This window comes from Sesamum indicum, linkage group LG12 (assembly GCF_026168435.1).
Source record: "Sesamum indicum cultivar Baizhima isolate 11 linkage group LG12, ASM2616843v1, whole genome shotgun sequence".
NCBI classification, from domain to species: Eukaryota; Viridiplantae; Streptophyta; class Magnoliopsida; order Lamiales; family Pedaliaceae; genus Sesamum; species Sesamum indicum.
In genome coordinates this window covers 13516316-13542732 of record NC_142668.1, presented here as the reverse complement: position 1 = coordinate 13542732, position 26417 = coordinate 13516316, and the positions used below count along the sequence as shown (strand labels likewise).

Here is a 26417-nt window from a genome sequence, read left to right as displayed (position 1 = left end):
TATATATAAATTTAAAAAAATTCAATTAATCATATAATAGTTATAAACATACTTAAAATATAATCAATTAGGGTGCGATAACAATTAATAATTAATACGAGTAAAAAACATTGGAATCCCAACACAAAATCTGTAATATTAGTACCATGTACGTAGTAGACCCAAATTTCCTACATTTAATTGTAATTAGAATCATAATATAGCAACATTGCTAAAAGACCATAAATATTTTGGTCGCACGTTGTCTGATGAATAATGCACACGTTCTTGTCTGGTGTGGGCTCTCAGATTTAAATTATACATCCAACCAACTAATAAATAAAAAGATAACCATATGAAATTAAAATAAAATAAGTCAACTTCTTCTGCAAAATTGCTTCGGGGAATAATAAATTAATTTATATAATTAGGTATCGAAAATGAATTTTAAATAATTTTTTTAAGATAATTAGTAATCTTAAATAAATTAGAGCAAAAAGGCAACCATCAAAGTAGATTAATATCTGCATGGAGATTTTAACGTAAGGAAAGATTTATTATTAGTTATGATGTTAGTAACTATTTTATTCCGATATTTTTTTTTATTTAATCAATTTTTATTCAAATATATTTTTCATTTATCTTTAATATATAGAAATTATTCAAGAAAAAAATAGAAGAAAACAAACATAGAAATGGCGTAATTCTGAAACAGCGAAAAAGGAAAAAAGCAATTAGAAAAAGTAGGAGGGGTCAAAACGCAAATAGAAAAAAGTATAAGCGGGAGAAGTGGGATATTATGATAACTAATGGGCCCGATTCCAGCGCGGATCCGAACCACCACATCAACTATATCAAATATCAAATCCCCCCCTCTTCTCATTTTCCCCTATATCCTCTCCACCCCTACCCCCCCCCCCCCAACCCCACCCCACTACCGTTTCAAATTCCATTCCCTCCTCTAATTATTGAACCAAAAAGACAAAAATAAATATATATATTAAAACTATTAAATTAGGAAAAAAAATAAAAAGAAACTGCTTTCCCTCTCATTTCGCTGACGTTATTATCCTGCCTTATTGCCGATTGAAACGGTCCTCTAATGGGGAGATGAATTCCCAAGAATGCCCCTGCTTTTTATTATATTATATATATTTAGTAATTATGTCCTAATCATATTAATTAATTTTAATTTCCAGCCTCTGTCCCATTTGTTGCATTGATTGACATGGCATGACTGCACTATCACCCACTACTACCAAATGTGGACATGCCCAAAATTGACATCACCTAAATTTTGCATTCTCCATTTTCAGTTGACATTTGACAACTTATACTAAATTAAAACTAAATAATTTTAAGATGAAGTATGTTTTTTTTTTCAAGGGGGGTTTTAGTATTTAGTTCGTTATTATTAATTTCTTAAAAATTTCTTATGATGTCGTTTCATTTTTTATATGGATTATACAGTTAATGTATGATCAACGTTCTGTTTATTTATTATTAAATGAGAATGTAAAATATAAGTATTTGGGAATTAAAAAGATAATTTTAAATGAGTCTGAATGTTTGTATCTATAAATGACATGTCGAGCGGGATGAAATTATTTATGTGGGTCCCACTTAATGATAATTATAAGCGGCTGATTGGTACTATCTATACGGTGTATTCTTGAACAAGAAAAAAAATAGAGTCAATGAGTTATGGAAATAGGAGTGAGGTAGTGGATCATTCTTAATCCAATCTTAATCATCAATGTTATCATTTTCTTGCTTCCAACACGCATTAATTTATATTGGTGCTTACGGCGCGAAAATAGAGATATATATAAATAAATAAATAGTTATCTTATTATAAAAGCAAAACATAAAATAAAAATTAAATTTGCATGTCAAAAATCTCGAAGTGATCCGACGGTTGGAATTGAGGATGGACCACACATTGATGAAGACAAAAAACTGACTTTGTAGCCACACACAAACACAGATGTACTTGGGCCGACATGTTTTAATTTCTGTAATTCCTGCACATTGGAATTTCCGAAATTTGAATTATTTTTTTATCCCACTAAAATATTCCCTGGGAATTTGTTAATTCAAGAAGGGTAATTTGGTAACACACATTTCAAGCTGTCATCAACCATATCGTAAATCTAGGAAATTTTTGTTTATTCATCTGATGTATATTAATAGGAACAATTATCAGGCGATAAGTATTAACTTTTTCTTTTTTTTGAGGAAAAATGGGTTTTAAATAAATATATAAACAACCAAAATATATTGTAGAAAGCACTGTATCTTGTCATATTGCTCTGGGAAGCGAAGATGGGCTCTGGTTTTTTGTGCTGAGAAGTTTCAGCAGATTAAGAAAGTGGGAAGACAAGAATAGAGAAGAGAGAGAGAGAGAGAGAGATAAGTAGATGGAGAGGGAGAGAGAGAGAGAGAACTGTTTTTTCTTGGTTGACATGGAGATGGAGATAGAGTTGTAGTAGTAGTAGTAGCAGTAGTACGAGTTGGAGGAGTATTCCCTTTCTCTTTTCTTCATCTTTGTCAATTCAGAGGGTAGGTTGGATCTGTGGTTCCTGCATACTTGTTTTTTCTTACTTCATCTTGTTTCATTCATGGGTTTTGTTAAAGGAAGTATTTTTAGTTGTAAAGATTGGTTTTTTATTTGGGGTGTTTGTGTGTGTGTGTTTGCATGTGCTCTAATTCACACAGAATCTTTTAACTTAGTTTTTGTGAAGGATTTCTGTGAGTTTCTGCTAAAGGGCTTCTATATGGCGATGAATTTTTTAGTTGAACAATAATTTGAAGCTTTTATAACTGGAGTTTTGGGTTTTGTTTTGAAGTCGAGACTGGGGAACTACTCTGGTTTGCCTAATTTTCTGTGTGCAAAGACTGTCCACTGGGATTTCACCTTGTTCTTCCCACATGCACTTTTCTTGTCTACATCTTTTCTAGACTGATGGAGAAAAATGGAGGTTTCATAGTTTCCCCCTCCAAGAAACCTGTTTCAGATTGCTGTTTTTGGGTGCATGTGATTTGTTGTTGGAGAAATAATATTCAATTCTCTGCTGGGTTTGGATAAAGTTGTGCTGTATTTGTCTGGCATGAATTATTGCTTCCCAGCTTTTTCACAGACTCTGCTTTGCTGATTTTTGCCTTTTGTGGTTTCCTTGTATTTAAGTCTAGAGGAAGACTATTTTAGCATGCTGATTGTTTTCCCTCTCTTTCAAGAAGCTGTTCATGAAAGAATGACGAGCTGTTGATTTTTCCCCACAAGATCTATCCCTTCTCCTTTAGTTGAAAGGTCTAATCAGAACTGCAAGAAGGAGTATCTGGAAAATACGTTTACTTAGAAAAGTGGCCTAGTATTGTTACTGTATGCATTCTAGAATTTTTCTTTTGGTTTGTTTCACTAATTTTCTTCCCTGTTCTATGTGTAGACTAGATGTGAAATGGATTCTTCTGAGGCTGCAAAGGTTGTTATTGAGAGAATTTCAAGATTGGAGCCGGAACATATTGCGAAGAAGATTATTGGATATATGTATTTTCTAGGCCTTTCTGACCAGGAAATGATTAGGCTGGCTCTCGGGCCGGATAGCTTAATCCACAACTTGATACAGAAAGCGAAAATGGCACGCTTGTTAGCTTCAGCTCCACCGGTTATTACACCACCAATTTCGCCTACGATGAATCCTAACCCTTTATCCGATCCTTCCTTTCAGTTTGCTCCCTTTTCACCAGCTTCACCGAGACCGTTTTCGCCTTCAGCTGCATTTCGAAGGGTAGATCCTTACTGGGATCCTCAACTAGCCGTGGAGCATCCGCTGCCAATGCAAAGTTCGAACTTTAAACTGATTCCATATTCTGATTATACGGGTTTGGAGGATCCACTAGAAGCTATAAAATCGGGACCCTCTAATTTTCCAAACGATTACTATAGTCCTGAAGCTGCATTCAACAATCTGAGTATTAGGGGTAGTAGAAATTCTCCAAGCATAATAGAGTATCCTGTTAAGACTTGTCATTATTTCAGCAAGGGTTTTTGCAAGCATGGCAGTAATTGTAGGTATTTTCATGGCGAATCTTTTCCAGAGAGCTACCCTCATATGTTTGGTCCTAATTCGTATGAAGTTACTGGAGAAGATCAAGTATTCTCATCAGGGTCCCTTGAGAAACTAGAATTGGAAATCACAGAGCTACTGAAGTCCCGAAGAGGCAACCCTGTGTCAATTGCATCTCTGCCGATGATGTACTATGAGAGATATGGTAAAACCTTACAAGCTGAAGGGTATTTGACTGAGAGCCAAAGGCATGGTAAAGCTGGTTACAGCTTGACGAAACTTCTTGCTCGCCTTAAAAACAGTATCCGACTCATTGACAGGTATAACATCAGCCCTCGCTCCTGTAACTTTGCCATTTCTCTGTTTAATGCTTATGATTAGCTGTTATTCTGCTAATTCTCTTGTTCCAGGCCTCATGGGCAGCATGCTGTGATACTGGCGGAAGATGCTCCAAAATTTATGGACATTCGGGGCGAAAGAAATGACCCTGGTCCTATTGTTAGTGGTTCACGTCAAATTTATTTGACTTTTCCAGCTGAGAGCACATTTACGGAGGAAGATGTTTCCAATTACTTTAGGTAATGCCATACTAAACTCCCAATCTGACGGAGTTTTCAAGTCAATTCTTAAAAGTTTTGATTCTTTTGAAGTTCACTAATTGTCGTATGGTTTTGTTTGTAGTACCTTTGGTCCAGTGCAGGATGTGAGGATTCCTTGCCAGCAGAAACGGATGTTTGGTTTTGTGACTTTTGCGAGTGCTGACACCGTGAAGCTAATTTTGTCAAAGGGAAATCCCCATTACGTCTGTGGCGCCCGCGTCCTTGTGAAACCATATAGAGAAAAGTCAAAGCTTGTTGAAAGGTATATTTTCTTAATATCTTATTTTCAGAATTCTGCTCACAGAGTCTTTTGGTTATAATGTGGCATCTGATCCCTGAAATTGGCTACATGTGCAATTTTTAAGTAACTTGCTCATCTGAAGATCCTAATATTAAGACTTCAAGCTCAGGTTAAGAAAATTATGAATATTTAGCACAAGGACATTTCTATGTGTTATTATGCTTTGGTCTTGATAACATTAGATGCTTTTAGATATTGTTTTCTGGAATGTGTCTGAGCTTTGTATTATACTTATTAGCTGCTCCTAAGCAGGAACTTCAATATACCCGTTTTCATATATCACATATCATTTCATTTTCTATGCAGGAAATACCTGGAAAAATTTGATCATCCGGTGTATTACAACTCGCACCCTATTGATTTTGACTCAGAGCTTCAAGCCAGTAAGACACTCATAACCCCTGCCTTAAGACTAAATTATTGCTTTTTTGCTAGAAATTTGACTGATAACAGCTCTTTTCTTCTTATTTATTTGTGCGTTCATGTTTATAAGCAATTAACAATAAGATCAGATTTCTAATTCACTAGGTTCCATGGATTGCAAGTTAATTCTGTACCTGTCTATCTTTTCAATTTTTCCCCTCCCACATAGCATCTTTTCCAACATCTCATAGGGGTTTCTTTCACTGATGACAGGTTGGGAATCCTCAAGACTGTTCGGGAGGCAGCTAATGGAAGAACATGAACAGGTCCTTGAACTTGAGACAATGCGTCTCTCACAGCTCCAGTTAGCTGGCAAACAGATGGCCGGCCAGTCTTGTTTCAGTTATTCCATGGACAAGCTAAAAGGGCCTGAAGGTCACATGCCGTTTCGTGCATAACTGCATTTTCTGATTATTATGGTCCTTATTTTAAAATCTTGCATGTTATTTATGATATCAAACTTGCGCAGATCCCCCCGAATTCCCATCCGCAGAACGCTTCAATTATCTGCTTGACGTTTTGAACTGTGGCTCTACTAGTGATGACCACCCCAAGTTTCCAGTTAGCAATTGCGGTGATCAGGAGAGGTTGATAATTTTCTTTATTCTCTTGATATTAATATCTTACATATACATGCTCGCTACAGTTTTTGCTTGTCCTGTGCTGCCTGGCGGAAGTACTGACAGCCCATTTGTTTTTTGATAGTTTTCTGTTTCTTTTCCATCAGTTCTGGTTGCCTTACTCTCTGTTTTTTTTCAATCTTGCAGTGCTCAAGGACTTAATCTTCCCGACAGCCCCTTCGCATCTGCAGTGGCTAGCAGCATTTCGGCTGTCATATAGTCTCAGGACAACACACAGGATTAATAGAGTTTATAGAGGTGCTGGTTTTAGAAGGCAACATCCTTAGTTGACAGAAAATACAGTTCTTTTTTCTACTATTACATTCTACCCAGCTTGCTGCCTAGTCAAAGTCGTGCCGCAAGTACATATCATTAGAAGAAACACCAGATGCATATGATACAGAGAAGTACATGTAAGATCCGAATTTTTTGTTTTCTTTTTGGAATCTCATCTGTGTCGAGAGAAAGAAAAATAGGGCTCTAGTCTTTTGAAGAAGAATGTAATATAGGAGTTAGGACTTGGGTGATGAAACAAACTAGAGTACCCCACCAGTACATATGATGGTAGCAGAGACGTGCAAATATGTCTGAAATCTCTGCGAAAATTGGGTCATAGACTAAATAACTTATTTACGGACAACTTGGAAGTATTTACGGCTCGTTATGAAATATTTCATACTGCGGTTCTCAGCCAATTGTTTTTAACTTGCCTTGATCGCTCTGGCAATCCTTTGTTCTGCATATCATGATGATAGGGTTTGATTGGTTCATACAAATTTGCTCATCTTTTCAAATGTCACCTTCTTGTGGCTTTTAGTTGAAGATGGATTTCTTCCTGAAAAAAGGTGTAAACCACATGAACTCACACAGCTGGTTGTGGACTATGTTTGCCTGTGTTTATGGGATGTCACTCTTTTCTGCCCTTGAAACCTTAATTGAACGTGTAGTTTCTTGCATTTTCCTAATTGATTTCTGGTTGGATGGTAGTTGCGCACGTCTGTGTGTGGCTTGCAAGTGGGAGGTGTAAGACCTCATGACGTGAGTAAATGTGATCATTGATTTCTTGTTTGCTTTCACTCCGTCGCTTGAGAGGAGAGTGAGAGCGCTTAAGACATTAATTTCTTGATGTGTAGTGAAAAGGGTCCCCTCTGAAGATGCTCATATCAGACAATGCAGCGACGGTCTGAAAGTGACTCTATCGATAGTAAGACGATATTGCTAAATATTCAATAGATTTAGTGAAAGTTACACCTTCCCCTTGTACGCCGAAAGTCGTAAAGAAAAAAACCTCGCAATTATATGTAGCCGATAGAGATGCTAATGCCCGTTTTAGCTGACTTTCTTGAATTGAATAATCGAGATTAAGCAAGAGTACAGGTTTATTCCGACAACTTTCATTTACTCCTCTAAGTACTTTTATATTTTGCTAAATTACATCTAGCTCTCGTGAACAATCATAAATGTGCCTTCTTGGTGTTTAAAACATTATCAATATTTGCTGATAATAATATCTATGTAACAATTAATTCATCTTATTAGTTTCTGTTAAGATTTTATCTAAAGTTAGATATCGAATTGCTCAAAATATCATTTTAGGCATGCATTAAATAATTTTATATATATTTTTATAATGGCATTCATCCAACATCATATTTTTTAAATAAATTCAGCAAGTGTGAAATTGATGTTTCTATTTTTCTATCCAAAAGTTGATTAATTATATTACATATTGGATGTCAGATAATTTTTTAAATAATAATAAAATATTTATGAACACATCAGATCTTAATAAGTAGAACAGGTCAGATCTTAAGTGTGGCAGATGCATGATTGATTTCCCAGATTATTTATTCATCTTGGTGCACTACCTGGAGTGGTGGGGTCTATAGTTATTACTAATTAGATTAAATGGGGGGCCTTGTGCAAAATATGCAGGAATGAGTCCTACTTGATATAAAAATCAAACTTAAGAGAAGCGAAATTAGCGGAATGAACCATCAAAACAGATTGGATGGCGGCAGTCGAAAGATACCTGCCAACCAACTAAACCCCATCACAATTATTATGAAATCGGTTCAGGTCCCCCTCTTTTTTCCTAATTGGGCGGCAATAGATTTAATTCAAGTGTTACATATCAATTGACATACGGACAACATAATCATTTGGAGGTCTACACGACTCCGAAAACTGATCAGAAAAACAAATAAATAAGTAGTGATTTATACAAGTAGAATCTGGCCATCTAGCAATTCAGAAAAGCAAGGAGAAGTAGACAGAAATTGGAGCGGAGTGAATATAAATGAGTTAGTTTAGATCAAGTTACAGGATACACTCAATCATGCATATATGTATTAATTTACCAGAAGATTACCTATAAACAAGAAAAAACACGAGCATCGGTGTTTTTCCCGATGTACTTACTTTCATCGAAGCTCCCTTTCGATTGGAGGCAGAAAAAATGAACATGACGACACAATTCTATGTGCTGCAAAGGTATGGATGTCTTGTATTAGTGGGAGCAAGAGGATGCCGCAAGTAATATACGAGGAGTGAAGCCGAGCATTGCGTCTGTTCCCTTGATGAAATTATTGTTGGATTACACACCTGCTGAAGGAAGACCAATTTCAAATCAATATTGCAAATAAAAGCTTTGGAGCCTTGCGACTTCCCTCATAGACCATGCTAAACACTGTTGCTTCTATGTCAGGTGCACAAGACATTTCGTTTCACCATGTAATAGTTTGCCTTACTTTAAGACTTTTGATATAATTAAATATGATGCATCAATAAATTAGTAAATCATAAGATGAGCTGGGAAAAAATATGGGAATGGAAAAAGCTGTATAAGATTCCACTTGATGGTGTTGGTATCTCATAGCCTTACATGTACTACTTCATGAACCTCAGAAATGTGCTACTGTTTGTGCATACGTGTCTATATCTGCGTATGAAATTATAACCATTAGTTTTCAAAATTATACAATTGGCAAGTCTTATAACCATTAGTTTTCAAAATTATACAATCTTCTAACAACAGTTCACATACGAAAAGTAAATTGAAAAGAAACACAAAGGTTTAAGCAAGATCACCAGGGCCAATGACAACCCAATTACAAGAATAGGTGCCACCAATGATAATTTGTCAGAAATCTGATCCTTACATTAAAATGAAAATTAACAGGTAGCAAATCTTTAGTCACAAAGAAATTACTGAATGTTACCTCAATACTGTAGAGACTGGATATTGTGCATGCAGTTCGATTGTTAGAATCACCAGAAGTCTGTCAAAAGCCCTTTTGGAGTTCACCATATTGCTTAGCCAGCTCCAGAAAGGAACTGGACCAATGCCTGATAAAGATTTTAAATACTAGAAATTCAATACCATAATACCTGTTTCATCCGCAACATCCAGAGGAAAAAGGAACATGTGACTACGAAAGAAGTCATCAAGGAGTTTACCATGGATAGTCACGTCATATGCTCCTGAACATATGTAGAGGATGCGTATATCGCAAGAGAAACATCTGATCTTCACCAGCAGTAGTAGGTTAGGAAGGAAAAACAAAGCCCAAGATGATCATCACCAGCAGTAATAGGTTAGGAAGGAAGAATGAAGTTCATCATTGCCTTTCATACTTTTTTGCAAAATCTTTTAGCAGTAATCTCTGGCGAAAATCTAGATATTTATCTAAGCTAGTCCCTGCCCACTGCTGGCAAAAGCATTCATCACTTGGAACAAATGAGCTCAAAGGAAATGGCCCTTTTGGAGCTTTCTTCAATGAAACCAAGAAACGGTGGCGGGGTCTGATCCGTTGTTCCAAAGACAAGCTTAGGTACATTGGATATTTGGTCAAAGAGTGGACCTCATTTCGAAGTTCATTTATCAAGTACATATATTTAGGCTTCAGATTTCCCTCCAATGATAGGGAGAATACCTGCAACAAAATAATCAGTTCAACCACAAATTCAGAAAAAATGGTACACTAACTTATGTTTAAGCAACCACCATCATGAGTGGAGATACCAAATCAATTACACAAGGGAAGCAAGATCACCTGTGTAATGCTAGTTGACACTTTCAATATGTCAGAATTCCGCATCCCAATACTTCGTAAGAAATTGATTCTGGGGAGTAAGCCATCTTCAATGCTGTAATGAAGGAATTGAGGATGTTTTGTGACCATCTTCACAATACTTTGTCTAGGAGCATCCAACTCTTCCATCAGAAACCTAAGACGAGTAGTCCATGAATTATCTATTCGCTGAACAAGGATTTGAGGACTTAACTGCACAACCTTACTTATGTCGTTCTCCTGGATTCCTATCTCGTCTAGCAAATACCTGACTGTGGGTTTTAAGGAATTCTCAACACTGTAAGAGAACAATGAAGGAGTGGCAGTAATTATTTGCCCTATTCTGGACTCAGGAATGCCCAAGCTGTGCAAAAAAGAAACATGGGACTTCAGGTTGTTTTCCACTGTGTACTCTAAAATTTGAGGCTGTCTCAGAATTATTTTTCTGATATCTCTATGTTTGACTCCAGCACTCAACAAGTATTCTAATCTCTCCTTGGCTGATTCAACATTAATCTGAAGGGATGGCATATGCCTCTCGTACATCTGGATGAAGTGAGATTCCTTAAGACCAAAAGTGCTCAGATATTCAAGCAGTGGAAAATATCTCTCGTCTAAGTCTAATTCTTTTGACAAATGAGAAAATCTGCTCTTGGTGAAGCTTCCTGCTTCCTGGAATAGTAAAACAGCACCGGTAACATCAGGCATAACATTGGAAGTCATATCTAGCAGCTAGCTATGATGACGGATACCTTGTCCTTAGCATTCACATTTGAAGAACTAATACTGCTTGACTTTGTTGAAGCACTGTACGAACCACCTCTACCTGTCTTCTCTAGAGTGTGTCTGCCATTCTTTGCAGCAGATTTGCTCTGCCTTGTTTCAAGGTTACGTCCAGTGCTTTGTGACTGAAAATTCCAGCCTCCTTTTATGCGCCCGCTGCTGCCTGTTTATAAGAATTTTCCTTAAACTGATTTAGTTTGCCAGAACTCTGTGCTTAGTTTTTGAATAATACCTTGTCCCTTGAGGGCGGCACTCTTCGATTTTAACCGCTGTCTGTCAGCCTCAGAAATTTTAACATCTACGAATTCATCCTGGAAAATGCCCAAAATGTAAACATGAAAAACTTGGCTAATTAACTCAATTTGAACTTTAAATCATGATAAAGATTAGCTAACAGTAGGATGATCGAGTGGCCAGCTGAACCAAAGTAACTAATCAAGCACACGGGGAAGATAGTCTATTATCTGAATCTTTGATTGAATGCCTTCTTGGAGGATCCATACACAACTTGCCAAGCTTAGTAACTGCTGAAGTCCATCCACGGACAATAAAAAAATTCTGATCTAGAAACCAATAAGCTGACATCAATCCTAATTATACTATGGCACACTGGATCAAAATCAGTACGCAGTGTCTACAATGTTCTAAGGCATCTCAGATCAACCTATAAATCTTTCTCTTACTCGTTTCCACTTTTAGTTCCTTAGAATTTTCACTTATTGAATCATGCTCATGACTGCCAGAAAGAAATATATTCAACAAAGTAGCTTCAAACAAATGGCTTTTGGTATTAAACTATTGGAGGACGTATTATTTGATAACACTAATATAAAATTCTGTCAAATAGTAGAATCACAAAATAAGCACACAAAAGAAACGGTAATAAAACATACTTCCGAAGACCAATCGTCTTCGTCGTCATCAATTTCATCAGAGCCGCCACCGTCATCCTCATCCTCATCGGTGTCGTACGCAGAGAGTGATTGGCCGTACCTAGAGCGGCGGTTAGACTTCAAAATCTTGGGATTGGAATGCGACGACGCAACTCGCGTTCTGCTGTAGCAGTTTCTGCCATTGAATCTTCTAAAAGTGGAGACAGTGCCAGCAGCCGCATGCGAAGGCAAGGAGGCTGCGAAATTGAGAAGATAGGAAGCGTGAGAGTGGGAGGGAAGTAGAGAGTGGTTGAGAGTGGGAGTGGAGAGCGAGAAAACCGCCATTTTCGAATAGCGTCGCGATAAATAATGAAGAGAGCAGAATAAGAATATGCTGCTATCATATGCTCTAAAACCCTAACGAGATTTAAGAAAACTGAAGAGTATCTACCACCGTACAACGCTGTGGAACCTTATCTCCTTGCTCCTCTCTTCTTTCTCTGGTCTCCATTGCTTTGGTCACTTATGACATTCTCCATCACTAGTTTACGAGCTAATTGCATTTTTAGTACCATACTATAGTCCTATTGCAGGTCGGGTTACAAAATAGTCAATTTTTATATTATATTTTAAGACCTTGTTTATTTGTCAGTATAGGATAAATGAGTGGGTGGATGGGATTGGGATTGCTTCTCGTATTAATTAGGACTTGTTAAATTATATTATGTTTACTTTATATTAAATAATGATAGACTACCCTAAGGTTTATGATGTGGTTTTTACTTATTTGCCCACAAATAAGACAACACGTTTCTCAAGCAAAAACTCTTATTATTTGAAACTTTTATTTACTACGGCATTCTTCTCTCAAAACCCAAAATTCATTAAAATTCCTGTCATTTATTTGCCATTGTTGGGCTATATCAACTTCTGAAGGTCTAAAATACCTGAAACGAAGTATCAGTCGAACCAATGTTTTTCAGCCCACACATCATATTCATCTTGTCCAATCAAAATCCCAGATCAAAAATCTATTCCCTTCCATCTCCTTCATCTTTCAACCAACAAATTAAGATAAATAAGAAAAAAAAAGAAAAAAGAAACCCATAACAGAACAAAAGGATGACAAATAATCGACCACTCCTCATCCAACAATGAGAGAATAATACGCAATAAAATAGAATAGAAGAAGAAAAATTATTCTCTCTCTCTCTCTCTCTCTCGTCCCTGCGTTTAAAACAGCAACAGAGAAAAATAGGAGAACAAATGCGGTGCCAGAGAGAAAAGGAAACGTATATTGATGTAATTTGGTTGAAAAATGGGGACTATATGGTAATTGGACGCAACCAAATTAGAGGCAACTTAGGCAAAGAAAAATGAAGGCGTCTTCCAAGCGGAACAGGATAATTAAATCCCACCCTTGCAAGCCGGATTTGAATCCAATAAATATTGCAGCATAGTATCGAGTTTTGGAAGTACCGGGCCATGTAAAATTTTTGTAAACAAACCATTATTATAGATCAGGCCAGATATTCATGCTAATACTATCTAGTAAATAGGACCTATGAGTACTAGATGTAATTTTTTTTCAAATTAAACAGGCCGATGTGGAATTACTCTAAACCTCATAGGAGGGCGGTGTAATTATTTTTTTTTAATATTATATTATATTTAATTTGATTTAAAAAAATATATAAATAAGAAATTATTTAAAATAAATAAAACTACTTTGCATTTGAAAATAAAAATCGATTCAGCGAGTACTGATTTTTATTATAGTATTTTTTACTTAAATCTAATTAATTTTTTACGTGTTATCGTCTTAAAATGCAATTGATTATTTTATAAAAGAATAATAAGATTATGTATATTTTTTAAAAATAAAATAGATAAAGAATTAAAGCTACCTAATTAACGTAATATTTAGATTTTAATCTAACTATAGACTTGTAAAACAATTTTCAATTGGGGATTAATTTTTAATCGCTTCACATTTCCTTTGCGTTTCAAATCCGACACAGAGGCCGCTATAAGCCCATTGGGCCTTTCATTGGTTTGGGCCCACTATCACAGACTACTGAGCAGGCCCATATTTTTCGGAAGTGTAGGGGAGTGCTCGCCTGTGAAACGCATCTGAAAGAGGAGAGCCTCAGCTGCACTGTGGCATTTTTGATTGACTGGTTGTTGGAGAAGAGAAGCTGAGCAGTGAGGAAGTATGAATACTGATATAACGGCCTCGGTGAAGCCGGAGTACCCGGTGATAGATCGGAATCCACCGTTCACGAAGACGGTGGCGAATTTCAACACACTAGACTACCTCCGCCTCACCACCATCACCGGCGTTTCAGTCGTCGTCGGATACCTATCCGGTACCATACCTTACTTTCTGCTGATTGGTTGATTGCTTGATTAGTCTTAAATGCCGAATGATTTGATGATTTATTGTGTATGCGAATGAATGATTAGGGATTAAGCCCGGGATTAGGGGGCCGTCGATGGTGACGGGTGGTCTGATTGGGGTGATGGGAGGTTTCATGTACGCATACCAGAATTCTGCCGGCAGGCTCATGGGTTTTTTCCCCAATGAAGGCGAGGTTGCCAAGTACAAGAAGTAATTCTTCCTAGGGTTTCTTCTGCCTCTTTCCCGGGCCTGCTAGTGATGCTCTTTCCCCTTTGTATTTTGGTAGAACTGCTGATAAGAATGAAAATTCTCCTTGCTGATGATGTTTTGGGTTTCTGTAGGAAGAATTTGACCAAGTTATATTCTATTCTCAATAATTGAGAGGTGGTTACTGGAACTCGAAATCACTTGTATTGCGATTGCTGCTTGTTGAATTTAACTTGCATTTGAAATACTTATCTGCATCCTTATTTCTTATTACATATTAAAATTTGTCTTGCTAGAGTGTTTTGTCACAATGTCCTCCAACTAGTGGCAAGTTTAGGGATCATTGTTTGTGTCCTTCTGGTTGAGCAATACGGTAACTGCACTTTCATGTTCAACACAGTTTTGACAAAGGCTTTCCTGTGATGACTGGCTGATCATATTGGTTTTCAAGTATGGAGAGACATTCTTTTTGGGTTAGATAATGTTGCCTATTTTTCTTGGTTAATGGGCACCACATCATTTTTCGGTGTAGTAGACTTGCTTAATCCTTGTGAAGATTACCATTAGTTATGATTGTTTCTCTTTAAACATTTTGCTTGTCATAGAGCCAAAGTGATTCTTGAAAGTGTTTTTCATATAGAAAAGCGATTTATGGCTCAGAATAGCTCGATACATTATGACAACAAGATTGCACTATGACAAGCTTAAACAGATATTCTGTATGGACCGTGTATTTCATGAATGCTTTTAAGGTGAAATATGATTGTTCCGATTAGTTTTGGTCTTAATATAGTTCTCTGTTTTCTTATTCCTGTATAGATTGATTGAATTAATGTTTGGTATTATGCAAAGACTTTGTCTGCAGTTGAGCTTCTCAGACTTTCTTGAACTTGTGTTTCTGATTCTTGGATCTGTCTCCACATATTTCCATTAACTGATCCTGGTTAATGATCATATAATCATTAACCTAGGGTAGCAAAATTCAGCAGAGTTCATTGCGATGAAACCGAATGTATCATCTGTGACAGCAATAAGCTCTAATTTTGTTGTTATCTTGCCAATAAACCCTGTATAAGAGCTAGCTTGCTTCCTCATGCATCACTTTGAAAACGCTTTTTTTTCCATTCTTCTGTTGGAGTTGATGAAGACAAGTGATTAATCATGTCATGGCACGAGATGTGCAATTGGGTTTCGAAATTAAGCTACTTCCACCGCTCAAGGAATAATTGCGGAACCCTTCCTACAAATCAGGTTTAATTACATACCATCGTCATGTGGTATTCAAAAGTACAAGCAGAAAATTAAACAGCTGGTGCGAATTTTTTAGCACTCATCGTCAGCATTAAGAAGCAGCCCAGCCCTCAAGAGAGAAGGTTTATTTCGTCAAGTTTTCCCTTCTGTTATATTGGACTACTTTTTCAGTTATTCTAGGTTGTTCAAGTCCTCCAAGACGGCCCAAACAGAATGCCTGTCGAAGTTGCAAGTATATCCCCAGAAAGAAAGCCCAGAAACGGTGAAAGATTGGCTTGGCCTAAACCCGAAGCCGAACAAGTCGACGTGGAGCAATCAGAACTTCGCCCGTCCTATGGCTCCAAATTGCCACCCAATAGGCCGAAGATTCAGACCTGATCATCTGTGCTTCTCTGAGCTATCAGTTTCCGTATTTTCACGAATGGATGCTGCTCCATTCTTCTCATCTCTTCAACTAATCCCTTGCGTAAAATACCCTTCAACCCGAGGCTTCATCACAAGTCACCCCACCTACTATGGATCAAATCTAAGTCCATCTATCACAACCAAACCCACCATTCTACCGAGCAGAAACATCCCATCAACTTCAAGAACAAGTGCTATAAACGACTTCTCCGCCATCACTTCAGAGGTGCAGCCCGAAATCACTTGGCAAATTATCTTGGGCACTTTAGGTAACCAATAGTATATATGTCAATTCAACTTAGATTACGCTCACCGTCCTTCAAAGCGTTTCAAGATACTGTGAAACTGAGTTTCAAAATTGTGCAGCCGGTGTTACCCCTTTCGTGGTCGCTGGGATTGAGTTCAGCAAGAGAATTGTACGTAAACTTGGATTGAAACAACTGTTGATGTGATGTTAACCGTAATCAGTAGCTAATTGCAGGCTTTTGTTTTTGGTTGGACTGTAATAAAATGACAGGTGGCACAGAGGAAGTGTAAGGTGTGTAAAGGCTCTGGGCTTGTTCTGAGGGACAAGAAGTACTACTTCCGATGCCCTGGCTGCGGTATGATGCTATTAATTGATCTAAGTGTAGATATAAGTAGCTGATCACCAAGATTTTATTGAGTAATTTGATAGTAGCAATTGCTCGGCAAGATTTATGGAATGATTAGTTGGTTCTTGTTTTAATCAGAAAAGCTAATTGGGTGCAGGAGGGTTCTTGCCATGGCAATCTTGGAGGAGATTCTTTACTGGTTAGATCGTGTAGTTGCTTCCTCTTTCTAGTTCAACCGTAAGTTGCATGCAGGAAACCAGAATTTCTGAAGATTCCACAACCTGCACTTGTTCTCATCTGGCACTGCAGTTTCTGGAGATATGCAGACGCAGTTTTTTATTTTATTTATTGTTTATGTATTATAAATAGTCAAAACAGCACACAATGTCGAATTACGAATAATACAATGAATATCTTTGAAATTTTCATTCTGTAATTCTTGGACAGGTAAATGCTATAGCTGCCCTGAAGTTCAGATGCTTTTGATAATCACAAGATCAGTACATAATTAATTTATTACAACTAAGGACTGAAAACAGTATAGGTTGGGATTTAAGATCCTACATCATACAGAAAAGCTGGATCAAACACAGCTACAACATTATATTCAGTCGAAAACTATAACAAAGCAGGGTAATACAGCAGTCGGATTTCGTAGAACTAAGGACTGAGCCTTCATACACAATCCATCTCCAACAGATTCACATTCCCCACCTTCCACATCTATAACTCTACCAGCTATTGCCCGACAAATGATCACTGCCTTATCTGCATTCTTATTCTTGGCAATGGTGCTCATTTCCTCGCTCATTTCCTCGCTGCTCATGCTAAGTCGAATCCCATGTTGTATGTTGTAATAAGTGTTGAAACCAGATTGGATAATTCTACAAACACGGCAAGTGGGATCACTGCAAAGTTCAGACACTAGTTGTGTGTTTCTGCCACAGCAGCTGATTGTTGTGCCGTAGAATTGCAAGATTTCATTTCCGTCCACCATGCTTCTTGGATGATGCTCGTACGATGTACTCTTCACTGATTCTCTGTACTTTTCAAACTCTCCTATGATATCGGGCGAGTTTTTCACCTTGAGGACTCTCTTTATCGTCCTGGAACACTTTTTCGGGTTAGCTGAACTTGCTTGGTATATCATCAGGATCACATTCCTCGACGAGTCCCCAATTTCCAGCTCTACTTATACATACAAACTAGTATGAAAGAGCCAACATCAAGTTATAACTAGAAAAGCTAATGTGGGATATGACTCTGTTACCTTGAAACCTGCTTCTTATGGGATAATGTCTAAATTTGAGTTGTAACAACGGGCTTTCATGTTCATCAGTGAGCTGATTCCTTTCTGCCGAGGTGCTACTTCTCCGTCTGGCCATTTTTTCGGGCAGCCTAGCAACGTCTGTCATCTTGCTGCCGCAGTTGATGTTCTCTTTTAGAGATATCCAAATGGAGTTCATCTCTTTACAAGAACTCAAAGATTTCAGAACAATGAACAAGATAAAGAGTATGGATGCATGACTACCTTGATAGGCTTAGACTTACCTCAGTCAGTGAGAGCTGCTGCAAGGAATATTAGTTTAGGCCTTCTAATCATTGGCAAAATGGTTGATATTGTAGGTGGGTTGGGCTCCTGTGGGCAAAGTTTGACCAGACGTGGCTTGATTTCTTTCAAGCAGCACACAGACAAGGGAAGTTATAGTTTTTGTAAGCACTCGCCCCCCCCCCCCCCCCCCCCAAAGAAAAGAAAAGGAAAAAAAAAGAAAAAGAGTTAGGCCTAAAGATAGACAAGGGAAGTGATTGCAAGGGTACTATCTTACTCAAGTGTCCATTTCTTGGCAAAAGGGTAAATATTTCGCCATTTTTTGACCTAACAATAAGCCAAAAGGTGTCATCGTAGTTTCTCACCATAGGAAAATGACCGCATTCATCTTTAATTTTAGTGAGCTTCTTTAGGGTTCAAGATGTTATATATGTCTCCAACTGTCACATGTTCGTATCTACAAGACATTCAATGCGTATTAATGACTGAGGAACATGTGGGATGGAAACAAATATTACACAATTAATGCAACATTGACCTCAGACTACCAAGCTGGCCACATACAAGCGATTTTATCTGTGGTGAAACTAATGAACTATTTTCCAGCGGACAAACATTACTTATGTACAAGATTCACAACCCAAGGTATAACTTTGTGCTTGCTCCAGACTTGATGAACAACACAAAGTTCGTGTTTGTGGGTGGGTGGTAGAAGATGGGGATCAAACGATTTACATAAAACAGTTGCGGGGCTACAATCTGAAAGAAATGCATATATATCAAACATACAGGAGGAGAGAAGCTTAAAGCAAATATATTGGTGCCGGAACATTCCTAATTTACTTACCATGAGGATAATACCCCTTAGTTTTACTAGAATTCAAATTTTAATATTATATATCCATAGTATTCAGCTACAATTTTAAGGCCCCATAAGTATTCTTCCAAGGTTTTGCGGACATTGGTTAGAAGGATGTAGCGGTGGAGATTGAAAGCTATGACCTTCGACACGATTTTCTCTATTTCCATACAGATTCAAGCCACCGTTTACAATACCGTAGCATGCAGGGATTTGTGATGCTTGAATGACCGTCATACTGGAATTATTTGGAACAATTTGGCTTTGTGCGGCTTCAGTGTCCAAAGCTTGCCCCTGTTCATTGGTCCTATTCTCAGCCACATGCCCGATTCCAACACCAAGATCAAGACTAATTGAACTACTTTCTTGTGGCCTGATTTTTGGTGCTCCACCATATGGTGCAGTTGCAGCAAATTCATGGCTGCTGTTTCTGGCAGTTGGGACGTCATGGTTGTGCTTTCCTTCATAAGTAGTTATAACGGCTTTGGGGTCGTGAGATGCCCTTTCCACATGCTTCCTCACAGGGCATCCAGCATTTGTGCACTTGTAATAACTCCTGGATTACAAATGAAACGTAATCATTTGTACATATGATATCGAATGTGTATATATGATCAAGTAACATGTCCAGGAATGTAAAATTTCTGTGTTCATCGAGAAAGTACCAATTTTATTAGGATGGAAATCTAACAGAAGAATGACGACATGTTCAGTCAACCAACAGATATTTAGAATAAACATTCTTTCCTTTCAGCAAGGCCACATAAGCAAACATCGAGTAACTATAACCTCAATTCCACTCCCGTGCAATTTAGTGATACCTTTCATTGTTTCAGTCTTGTGTTTAATGTCTTGTCATTTTAACTTAACTTTTCCTTGTATCAGTCTCTATCTCTAATAAATAGGAATCTTGTTTTCCTTGTTTTTCATCCATTTTAATATCCCCCAGTTTTTCTAGGTTTCTCATCCCTCTCATCTGATGACTAATAATCTTTAACTTCAATCTTCCATTGCGTGCTGAAGCATTAGTACATTACATACCTAGGGTTTGGATTGCCTCGGACAACTTTCTGTCCATACTTCCGCCAACGATATCCATCATCCAGTATATCGACCTCACTCACAGTTTGAACAACTACTCGAGGTTCACGAATGGGCTTAACAATTGGAGTGACATCGATACTATCCTCCATTTTCCTGCTCAGATGTTTCAGCAATACACATTATGACAAGGAATCAAGGATAATAAACATATTCAATAATGTTCCTAAAACCACATACCTCCGCTTCAGAAAAGGATCATCCTCCTCAACCTCATCATTAATGGCCTGAAATTGTGAACCTGAACCATCTACACCATCTTCATTCGCTTGCAGAGGAGACAATGCCGGAGAGCCATTTTGCTCCATGTTATTGGTGTTCAACTTGTCTTCAACAACATAATGAACAAAAATTGAGAATGATTGACATATATAGTTCACAACAGGTAATCTTCAGGAAGAACTGAGTTAAGCTGAGCTAAGCTCCAAGTTTTTTAAATCAAGCTCTAATATTCGGGTGAAGCTCAAACTGGTTCACTATTAACTTGAGCTTAAGCTGCACAAATTAAACATGGAAGAATCCCCAGTTTAAGCATCTCAGTGATTGTTCTCAAGCTTCAATTGTGAAAATTAATAAAGCAGCCGAAGCCATATGACCACACTTATGTTCATCAGTTCATGTATATCAATTTAGCTAAATCCCAATAGTAGGGCTACAAACTTTGACATAGTGAGTGAAAATAATCAGAAAGCACTCATTACCCTCTTGACCAGTGAACGATAAGTCCCTGTCAAGTTTATCCTCTTGAATGGACAAAAGAGCACCAGGATTATGGCGACGTGCAGCTTGAGGTTTTGGATGATCATGTGAACCCTTGTACACAATTTCTGTGATCTGTCCACTTGGAGAACGTTCAAATATCTTTTTCACCTCGCAATTTGGATATGTACACTTGTAATAACTTCGTGGAAATTCACTTCCTTTAACCAGCTTCTGCCCATATTTTCTCCAGTTATACCCATCATCTGACGTTCTCTCAGCTGACACTGAGGAGATGCTATCTTTATGATCAGATGATGATGCTTGATTGCCTGTATTCGATTGTCCTGCCTGATTTAATTCATCAGTGGTGCTACAGATGGATGAATCATGTATACCCACGGCAACAGATTGTGAAGCCAGAGATGAAGGTGCAGAAGATTGTTGTGTATGCCGTTGATCTTGATGAATGACTGGTCCATTTCGATTCAACCCCACAGGAATCTTTTTCCACAAAGAAATTAGATATTAGTAGAGATTCTGCTGCAAATCAAGCTGAAGCAATTGGTGTATTAAAACGATGCAGAGTTGAGTTTCCAAAGTTTATCCAATAGCTATATAAATAGATTTCTTGATTCCAAATATGTGAACTTTTATCTCTATACCAATCATAGCACTACAACAATTCTCCATATGTTTGTTGACAAGATTACAGCAAAATCCAACACATTCAATGCCACTGATTCACTAGCAACAAAAGAATTCCTGATATTCCACCACACAGGCAAAATAATAGGATAATAAAGATCTACGTCCAGAAATCTAAACAAACTTCCATCAACCTGATTAGGAGTCATTTGTAACGTAAAGAATGACACAACATATTATGAATTCTCGTGCTATCTATCTCAGTCTGAATACCATGTAGTTGGGAAGGAATGGAAAAATCTATAAAACATCAGAGTCACAATCTCTCATCTAATTTTACTATTTTGCTGAAATAGTTTGGACTGAATTTTATCTTAGTTATAAATCAGAGAAAACATGATTTTTTATTCATTCAATTGTTGTCCGGACAAATTTATCTTATATAAAAACTAGACAAAAATAGGCTAGAATCTTAAAACCAAATGCAAAAAGCTTTAGGGCATTACCGCCAGCCCTGCGGATGACACTCCTGATGTAGAATTGGCTCCAGTATGAAACCTAAACTCAAAACTGCTGGATGTTCTTTCATCAGTTGTGTTGCCACTGGAAATATGTTTCTGCAGCGAAAGTGCTGCATTTTCACCAGAGCCTTGCATCAACTGAGGCTTGAAAAAGGAACCAGTCGTTGGAGAAGGCTCCGCCTGAAAAAATAACACAATTCTAGAAGCAGTAAGTGAATTGTCCTGACTGGCACTAAATAGCATAAAATAACTTTCTACTCTAATTCCGTAGGCTTCTATCTCTGTCTGAAAGGGATATCAAAATCAACTTTTTTCCCCTGTCAGGCAAAACCAAACTCGACGTCATGAAACCTCAAAGATCATTTGTTTTGAAGTTCCGATGGTAAAGTACAACATATATATGCACCTCAAAGTGACAAATGTCAGACATAATCCTGACAACTATAATAGCATAGATTGATCTGATGCTTCAATCAAGACACTTAACATCTTTCCCCCGGGAACAATACATCAGACAAAATGTCAAACACCAACGGGTAAAGATTAATCATGAAAAGAAACAACAGTGAAACTTAAAATCTTCTACCTAAATTTCCGATCACTTATTTAATATGGAAAGAAAAACTCTTCTATCAATGTATTGCTTCTTTACACACACATCTCCATTTGATAATACAGAATGGGAATAGTTAAGATTCTATTGAAACAGAATGGTTTCATGTGCTTTCATCAATTTGATTATTCTCCATTCACATCCTTTTCCAATTTTAGTCTCCATTAGCTCAAAAGGTGTTGTATGGCCAAGTCTCCACAAAAGGTTTAAAGGTGCCCAAAATAATTCCACCTAGAAACCAATATAATACACTCTAATGTAAGCATCAGAATCCAAGGGTCCCAAAACACACAATGTTGACACATATATTATTCACGTCAAATTTAATATTCTCCAAATGAGCACTTGATGAGTAAGGGGAAATTATTCAACAACAGCAACAGCAATATGATGAAAAAGAACCAAACATTAAATCAATGATGAAACCCACTCATAATTGTCAATAATTCGAAAAATTCCACAATAAAACACACAGACGTCAGCTTAACACCGCGTTTGCTCGCTGTGCCCAAAAATTACATTTCACAAAACTGAGAACGGCAAAGCTGGGTATCCTGCTCCGGAATACTTCAACACACAGAGATTAAAAGCTGGATTCTCAATATTTCCAATTTTTGAAACTTTAGTAGCTATATTCAGCAACCAACACAAAAAAACTTGGCATCGGATCGGAATCTGAATCTCTCGAGCTACTGACGCAAATAGCACCAGTGCAAAAATTCCCTTAACCAGTAACCAAATAAGTAAAACACATACGAAAAAGTAGTCCCAGTCACAAGCCCAAGAAGGAAAACAAAAAAAAAACGGACCTTGATGTTAGAGAGAAGAACAGGGGATTCGAGGAACGAGGTCGGACTGAGGCCAGGTGGAATAGTAATACAAGTCGACCTAGAGATCGGGAGCTTGGCCGGAGACATAAGCCGATACTTAGCTCCGTTGCTGGATCCGGCAGCACCGGGACCGTCAGCGACGTGATCATGAGCAGATGTGAGTTGAGGCGTAGCATTACCGGATGGCGAGTGTTGGGAACGAGAGAAAGAAGTGTGAGGGAGCGAGTGAGAGTCTTCCATTGATGAGAGAGAGAGGGGGGGGGGGGAGGAGAAGAGAGTCAAAGAAAGAAAAGGTGCAGTAATGTTTGAGCAAAACTGGAAGCAATGGGGGAAAAGGGGGGGAGGGGTAGGATGGTAATTGTGGGAGGGAGGAGGAGGAGGAGGAGGAGACGGAGACGGAGACGGTTCAAGTTATACGGTGTTGGTTGACTTTAACGGGTTCGGGTCTGGGTTGTGATTGGGCAGTCGGTCCTTATCCAGTTTTATTAACACCCCCACCCCCACCCCCACCTCCGTTGTAAAATGGAAAGTGACAACTAGATTTGCTGCTTGCTTCCCAGATTATTACTATTACACACCTCACCCTCCTCTTAACTTTTTCTAAATACCCTATTTATCCTACAAATCCACCCTTTTTAATTAAAAACTACAACCCCCCCCCCCCCCCACACTTGATCTATATCCCTAACTTAAATTTTTATTTTATTTATTGGAGATTACAGCTAGCTACCTTTCTTCAAGTTTTGTATATGTATTCTATTATTTAAAAAATTATAAATACTTATCTCAAATAAATAATTATGTAGTTTTTAGACGATAAAATAAAAATTACTGTTTACCAATGTTTTTTTTTAAAAAAATATATGCAAATGTGTAAAATAAATAATCTATTGAAAATATAAGTTCATAAAAATATTTTATAAAATTTTTAAATGTATATAAAATTATAATTTATTATATAAAATGACATTTTAAATAGTTAACCATAATAATTAGATGAAATCTAAGATATCTCCTTGGTATTACACGGACACTAAATTCAAAAAGAGGGATGTTTGTAATTTTTTAAACAATAAGAATATATCTATAATTATGCAAAATTTTAGAAGAAATAGTTGTAAATTAATTTACCCCTATTTATTTGATAAAATTAAAAAAAAAATTGTGATACTTATCAAAACTAGTATGATATTCTTTAAATGCACATGTAATAGAATTATTGATTTAATCAAATGACTAAAGCAGGTGGTTATTTTTATGTAAACGTAAACACATATAACGGTATTTAAAAAAAGAAAAGAAAAAAAGATTAGCAAACAAAGATAGTTGTTCTGTATAGATATATGTATGCAAATTTTTTCTACAACTTTGACTCAAATAAATGTATTTTCCAATTAGTTGCTAATTCAAGAAAAACTTTCATATAAATTAATTTTTGGTATGGGAAGAATTTTGAAGAAAAACACATAACAGAAATCTTGGTAGAGTCACTAAAATAGAAATTTGTAGGGAAGTGCAATAATGAAGATGTACCAATTCCTTTACAAGATGAGTTTGGGTTGACGTTTTAATTGCTACTAAAGCGGAATTGTAAAGTGAAGAAGATTGCAGGGTGTTTATTTTGTTGTGTTGTGGAAGGGCATATATTCATACGGAGATTAGTCCAAACAACACTCAATTGGCTATCATAAAATCTGCAACTGTTTGGACCACCACCTCTTTCCGCAATAATACAACATTTGACGTACTTCCTCCTGTCCAAGTAAAAGCTCCACTACTCACTCACCTCATTAATTTCTTCAAACCAACATTGCTTTCAAACAGTACCAGCTCTCCTCCCCGTATGTGTCAAGTTAAACGTCTTGGATGAACAAAAAACAGCAGGGAAGAACAACAAGATTAAGCTAACAACTCTAATCAACAATATACAATATAATACTATTAAGCAGTGTATTGAAATTTGGATTTTACAGTACAGATCAAATACAATACTTGTACCAACTAATTGCAAATACAACGACTGTTCTAAAAAATTTTATGCATGCGAAAAGCTTACCAAATGTAAAGAAAATCTGTTGTCAAAGAGTGGGATTCTTGATGTCACGGGCCTTATTTCTTTATTCCCCATATTGGACTAATACAAAAGAGTTGCAACCTACTCCACCTTGAAGGCTTTGTGCCTTTGCCTCCTCCAAGAATCTACATCAAAGAACACACACACACACACACACACTTGATCTATTTAAGCAAGTAAATAAAGCCAACGGAGGACTCTTGCTATCTCTCAGAGATTGAACTCAATTCCCTTTTCGAGAAAGATCAAATATGCACTTTACACACATTCTTTCTCAATGTTAACCCTACTACTAGTTAACTAAACAGTCATCCAATTAAACCCCAAGAAACAACAAAACGCACAACAATTAGCATACTGGCCAACAAATGGTGCTTCATAATGCCCAGGCATCATCCATAAGATCTTTGGGAGAAATCGATAGGACAAACAGTTTGTCCTACCAGGCTAGTGTAAAGTCTAATGGGTTCAATCGCAGAAGTAGTGTTACAACAAATGTGTTGTCATGTCTGCATCTCATGCAGACATAGCATGTGACATCCAGTAATATATTAAAAAACCAGCCAAGCTTTCCCCATGGAGGTCAAGGAATTCCATCCTCACAATCCAATACCGTGAAACACAAGTTGGTTATAAGCTCTTTGACAAACTACCAACTTGAAATTTCAATCCACTCAGTTCTAAATGAAGAGCAGACTGTTAACACAGGATAGAAATTTCAGAGACCCAGTACAACTTGCAGGAAATAATAAGTTTGAATAGCAAAGGTGTTGGAAATTGAAGTCCATCTGCAGCTCAGAAGTGCTTGGTATCAAGCTTTGGCAGAAAAATCAGATTCACTTGGAAAGTAACTGATTTCCTGTTTCCACATGCACAAACTACGTATGCAAGAAAAAGAAACTGTAGAACAGCTTAACTACTATAGGGGTAATGAAACTTCTTGTTAGGG

The 26417-nt window shown here is 37.3% G+C and overlaps 6 protein-coding genes across 15 annotated transcripts; 3 read left to right on the top strand and 3 right to left on the bottom strand.

The window, feature by feature from the left end:
- Window positions 1–2234: 2234 nt before the first annotated feature.
- LOC105174946 (zinc finger CCCH domain-containing protein 18) lies at window positions 2235–6684 on the top strand. Of its 4 annotated transcripts, none has more exons than XM_011097209.3 (9): window positions 2235–2541; window positions 3220–3289; window positions 3426–4366; window positions 4457–4624; window positions 4728–4907; window positions 5253–5329; window positions 5583–5744; window positions 5839–5956; window positions 6137–6684. In XM_011097209.3, exons 3-9 carry the CDS (start codon window positions 3438–3440, stop codon window positions 6207–6209), a joined length of 1707 nt encoding a protein of 568 aa, XP_011095511.1. In that variant the 5' UTR covers window positions 2235–2541; window positions 3220–3289; window positions 3426–3437; the 3' UTR covers window positions 6210–6684. The 4 variants fall into 4 exon arrangements, with proteins under 4 accessions (XP_011095511.1, XP_011095510.1, XP_011095512.1 ...); XM_011097208.3 differs by having other exon boundaries at window positions 3217–3289; XM_011097210.3 differs by lacking the exon at window positions 3220–3289 and having other exon boundaries at window positions 3431–4366.
- A 1493-nt stretch (window positions 6685–8177) lies between these two features.
- LOC105174945 (Mitochondrial transcription termination factor family protein) lies at window positions 8178–12298 on the bottom strand. 4 transcript variants are annotated; one of them, XM_088876438.1, is made up of 8 exons: window positions 12177–12298; window positions 11739–11974; window positions 11078–11156; window positions 10815–11008; window positions 10045–10734; window positions 9449–9924; window positions 9211–9337; window positions 8178–8593 (listed from the first exon to the last, which is right to left on the bottom strand). In XM_088876438.1, the coding sequence occupies exons 1-6, from the start codon at window positions 12226–12228 to the stop codon at window positions 9610–9612; spliced, it is 1566 nt and encodes a 521-aa protein (XP_088732564.1). In that variant the 5' UTR covers window positions 12229–12298; the 3' UTR covers window positions 8178–8593; window positions 9211–9337; window positions 9449–9609. The 4 variants fall into 4 exon arrangements, with proteins under 4 accessions (XP_088732564.1, XP_088732563.1, XP_088732562.1 ...); XM_088876437.1 differs by lacking the exon at window positions 12177–12298 and adding an exon at window positions 8874–8930 and having other exon boundaries at window positions 8259–8596; window positions 11739–12162; XM_088876436.1 differs by lacking the exon at window positions 12177–12298 and having other exon boundaries at window positions 8259–8596; window positions 11739–12162.
- A 1538-nt stretch (window positions 12299–13836) lies between these two features.
- LOC105174944 (uncharacterized) lies at window positions 13837–14572 on the top strand. Its single transcript, XM_011097206.3, has 2 exons — window positions 13837–14086; window positions 14184–14572. Exons 1-2 carry the CDS (start codon window positions 13933–13935, stop codon window positions 14330–14332), a joined length of 303 nt encoding a protein of 100 aa, XP_011095508.1. The 5' UTR covers window positions 13837–13932; the 3' UTR covers window positions 14333–14572.
- A 140-nt stretch (window positions 14573–14712) lies between these two features.
- LOC105174943 (uncharacterized) lies at window positions 14713–17002 on the top strand. 2 transcript variants are annotated; one of them, XM_011097205.3, is made up of 4 exons: window positions 14713–16250; window positions 16348–16397; window positions 16499–16583; window positions 16732–17002. In XM_011097205.3, the coding sequence occupies exons 1-4, from the start codon at window positions 15911–15913 to the stop codon at window positions 16776–16778; spliced, it is 522 nt and encodes a 173-aa protein (XP_011095507.1). In that variant the 5' UTR covers window positions 14713–15910; the 3' UTR covers window positions 16779–17002. The 2 variants fall into 2 exon arrangements, with proteins under 2 accessions (XP_011095507.1, XP_088732565.1); XM_088876439.1 differs by having other exon boundaries at window positions 16713–17002.
- LOC105174942 (uncharacterized) lies at window positions 16967–18302 on the bottom strand. Of its 2 annotated transcripts, XM_011097202.3 has the most exons (3): window positions 18126–18302; window positions 17845–18042; window positions 16967–17762 (listed from the first exon to the last, which is right to left on the bottom strand). In XM_011097202.3, the coding sequence occupies exons 2-3, from the start codon at window positions 18038–18040 to the stop codon at window positions 17182–17184; spliced, it is 777 nt and encodes a 258-aa protein (XP_011095504.1). In that variant the 5' UTR covers window positions 18041–18042; window positions 18126–18302; the 3' UTR covers window positions 16967–17181. The 2 variants fall into 2 exon arrangements, with proteins under 2 accessions (XP_011095504.1, XP_020553913.1); XM_020698254.2 differs by lacking the exon at window positions 18126–18302 and having other exon boundaries at window positions 17845–18119.
- Window positions 18303–18853: 551 nt separating this feature from the next.
- Window positions 18854–26315, bottom strand: WRKY20 (WRKY family transcription factor family protein). Of its 2 annotated transcripts, none has more exons than XM_088876434.1 (6): window positions 25451–26315; window positions 21937–22131; window positions 20785–21286; window positions 20264–20411; window positions 20024–20179; window positions 18854–19538 (listed from the first exon to the last, which is right to left on the bottom strand). In XM_088876434.1, exons 1-6 carry the CDS (start codon window positions 25520–25522, stop codon window positions 19046–19048), a joined length of 1566 nt encoding a protein of 521 aa, XP_088732560.1. In that variant the 5' UTR covers window positions 25523–26315; the 3' UTR covers window positions 18854–19045. The 2 variants fall into 2 exon arrangements, with proteins under 2 accessions (XP_088732560.1, XP_011095503.1); XM_011097201.3 differs by lacking the exon at window positions 25451–26315 and adding an exon at window positions 23374–23894.
- Between the last annotated feature and the right edge of the window lie 102 nt (window positions 26316–26417).

What these genes read in the sequence shown, in the direction of transcription:
- WRKY20 (XM_011097201.3), bottom strand. Translation starts at nt 23,634, where the DNA reads ATGGAAGACTCTCACTCGCTCCCTCACACTTCTTTCTCTCGTTCCCAA. An exon ending in TGTCATCCGCAGGGCTGGCG is followed by an intron (nt 21,287 to 21,936) that starts GTAATGCCCTAA and finishes TTGTGGAAAAAG; the next exon opens with ATTCCTGTGGGGTTGAATCG. An exon ending in ATCGTTCACTGGTCAAGAGG is followed by an intron (nt 20,412 to 20,784) that starts GTAATGAGTGCT and finishes ATGTTGTTGAAG; the next exon opens with ACAAGTTGAACACCAATAAC.
- LOC105174942 (XM_011097202.3), bottom strand. Translation starts at nt 18,040, where the DNA reads ATGAACTCCATTTGGATATCTCTAAAAGAGAACATCAACTGCGGCAGC. An exon ending in CATAAGAAGCAGGTTTCAAG is followed by an intron (nt 17,763 to 17,844) that starts GTAACAGAGTCA and finishes ATGTATAAGTAG; the next exon opens with AGCTGGAAATTGGGGACTCG.
- LOC105174945 (XM_088876437.1), bottom strand. Translation starts at nt 12,062, where the DNA reads ATGGCGGTTTTCTCGCTCTCCACTCCCACTCTCAACCACTCTCTACTT. An exon ending in TGCCGCCCTCAAGGGACAAG is followed by an intron (nt 11,009 to 11,077) that starts GTATTATTCAAA and finishes TCTTATAAACAG; the next exon opens with GCAGCAGCGGGCGCATAAAA. An exon ending in ATGTGAATGCTAAGGACAAG is followed by an intron (nt 10,735 to 10,814) that starts GTATCCGTCATC and finishes TTACTATTCCAG; the next exon opens with GAAGCAGGAAGCTTCACCAA.
- LOC105174946 (XM_011097210.3), top strand. Translation starts at nt 3,438, where the DNA reads ATGGATTCTTCTGAGGCTGCAAAGGTTGTTATTGAGAGAATTTCAAGA. An exon ending in GATGTTTCCAATTACTTTAG is followed by an intron (nt 4,625 to 4,727) that starts GTAATGCCATAC and finishes TTTTGTTTGTAG; the next exon opens with TACCTTTGGTCCAGTGCAGG. An exon ending in AATTGCGGTGATCAGGAGAG is followed by an intron (nt 5,957 to 6,136) that starts GTTGATAATTTT and finishes TCAATCTTGCAG; the next exon opens with TGCTCAAGGACTTAATCTTC.
- LOC105174944 (XM_011097206.3), top strand. Translation starts at nt 13,933, where the DNA reads ATGAATACTGATATAACGGCCTCGGTGAAGCCGGAGTACCCGGTGATA. An exon ending in CGTCGTCGGATACCTATCCG is followed by an intron (nt 14,087 to 14,183) that starts GTACCATACCTT and finishes ATGAATGATTAG; the next exon opens with GGATTAAGCCCGGGATTAGG.
- LOC105174943 (XM_088876439.1), top strand. Translation starts at nt 15,911, where the DNA reads ATGGCTCCAAATTGCCACCCAATAGGCCGAAGATTCAGACCTGATCAT. An exon ending in TTGAGTTCAGCAAGAGAATT is followed by an intron (nt 16,398 to 16,498) that starts GTACGTAAACTT and finishes ATAAAATGACAG; the next exon opens with GTGGCACAGAGGAAGTGTAA. An exon ending in CTTCCGATGCCCTGGCTGCG is followed by an intron (nt 16,584 to 16,712) that starts GTATGATGCTAT and finishes TGTTTTAATCAG; the next exon opens with AAAAGCTAATTGGGTGCAGG.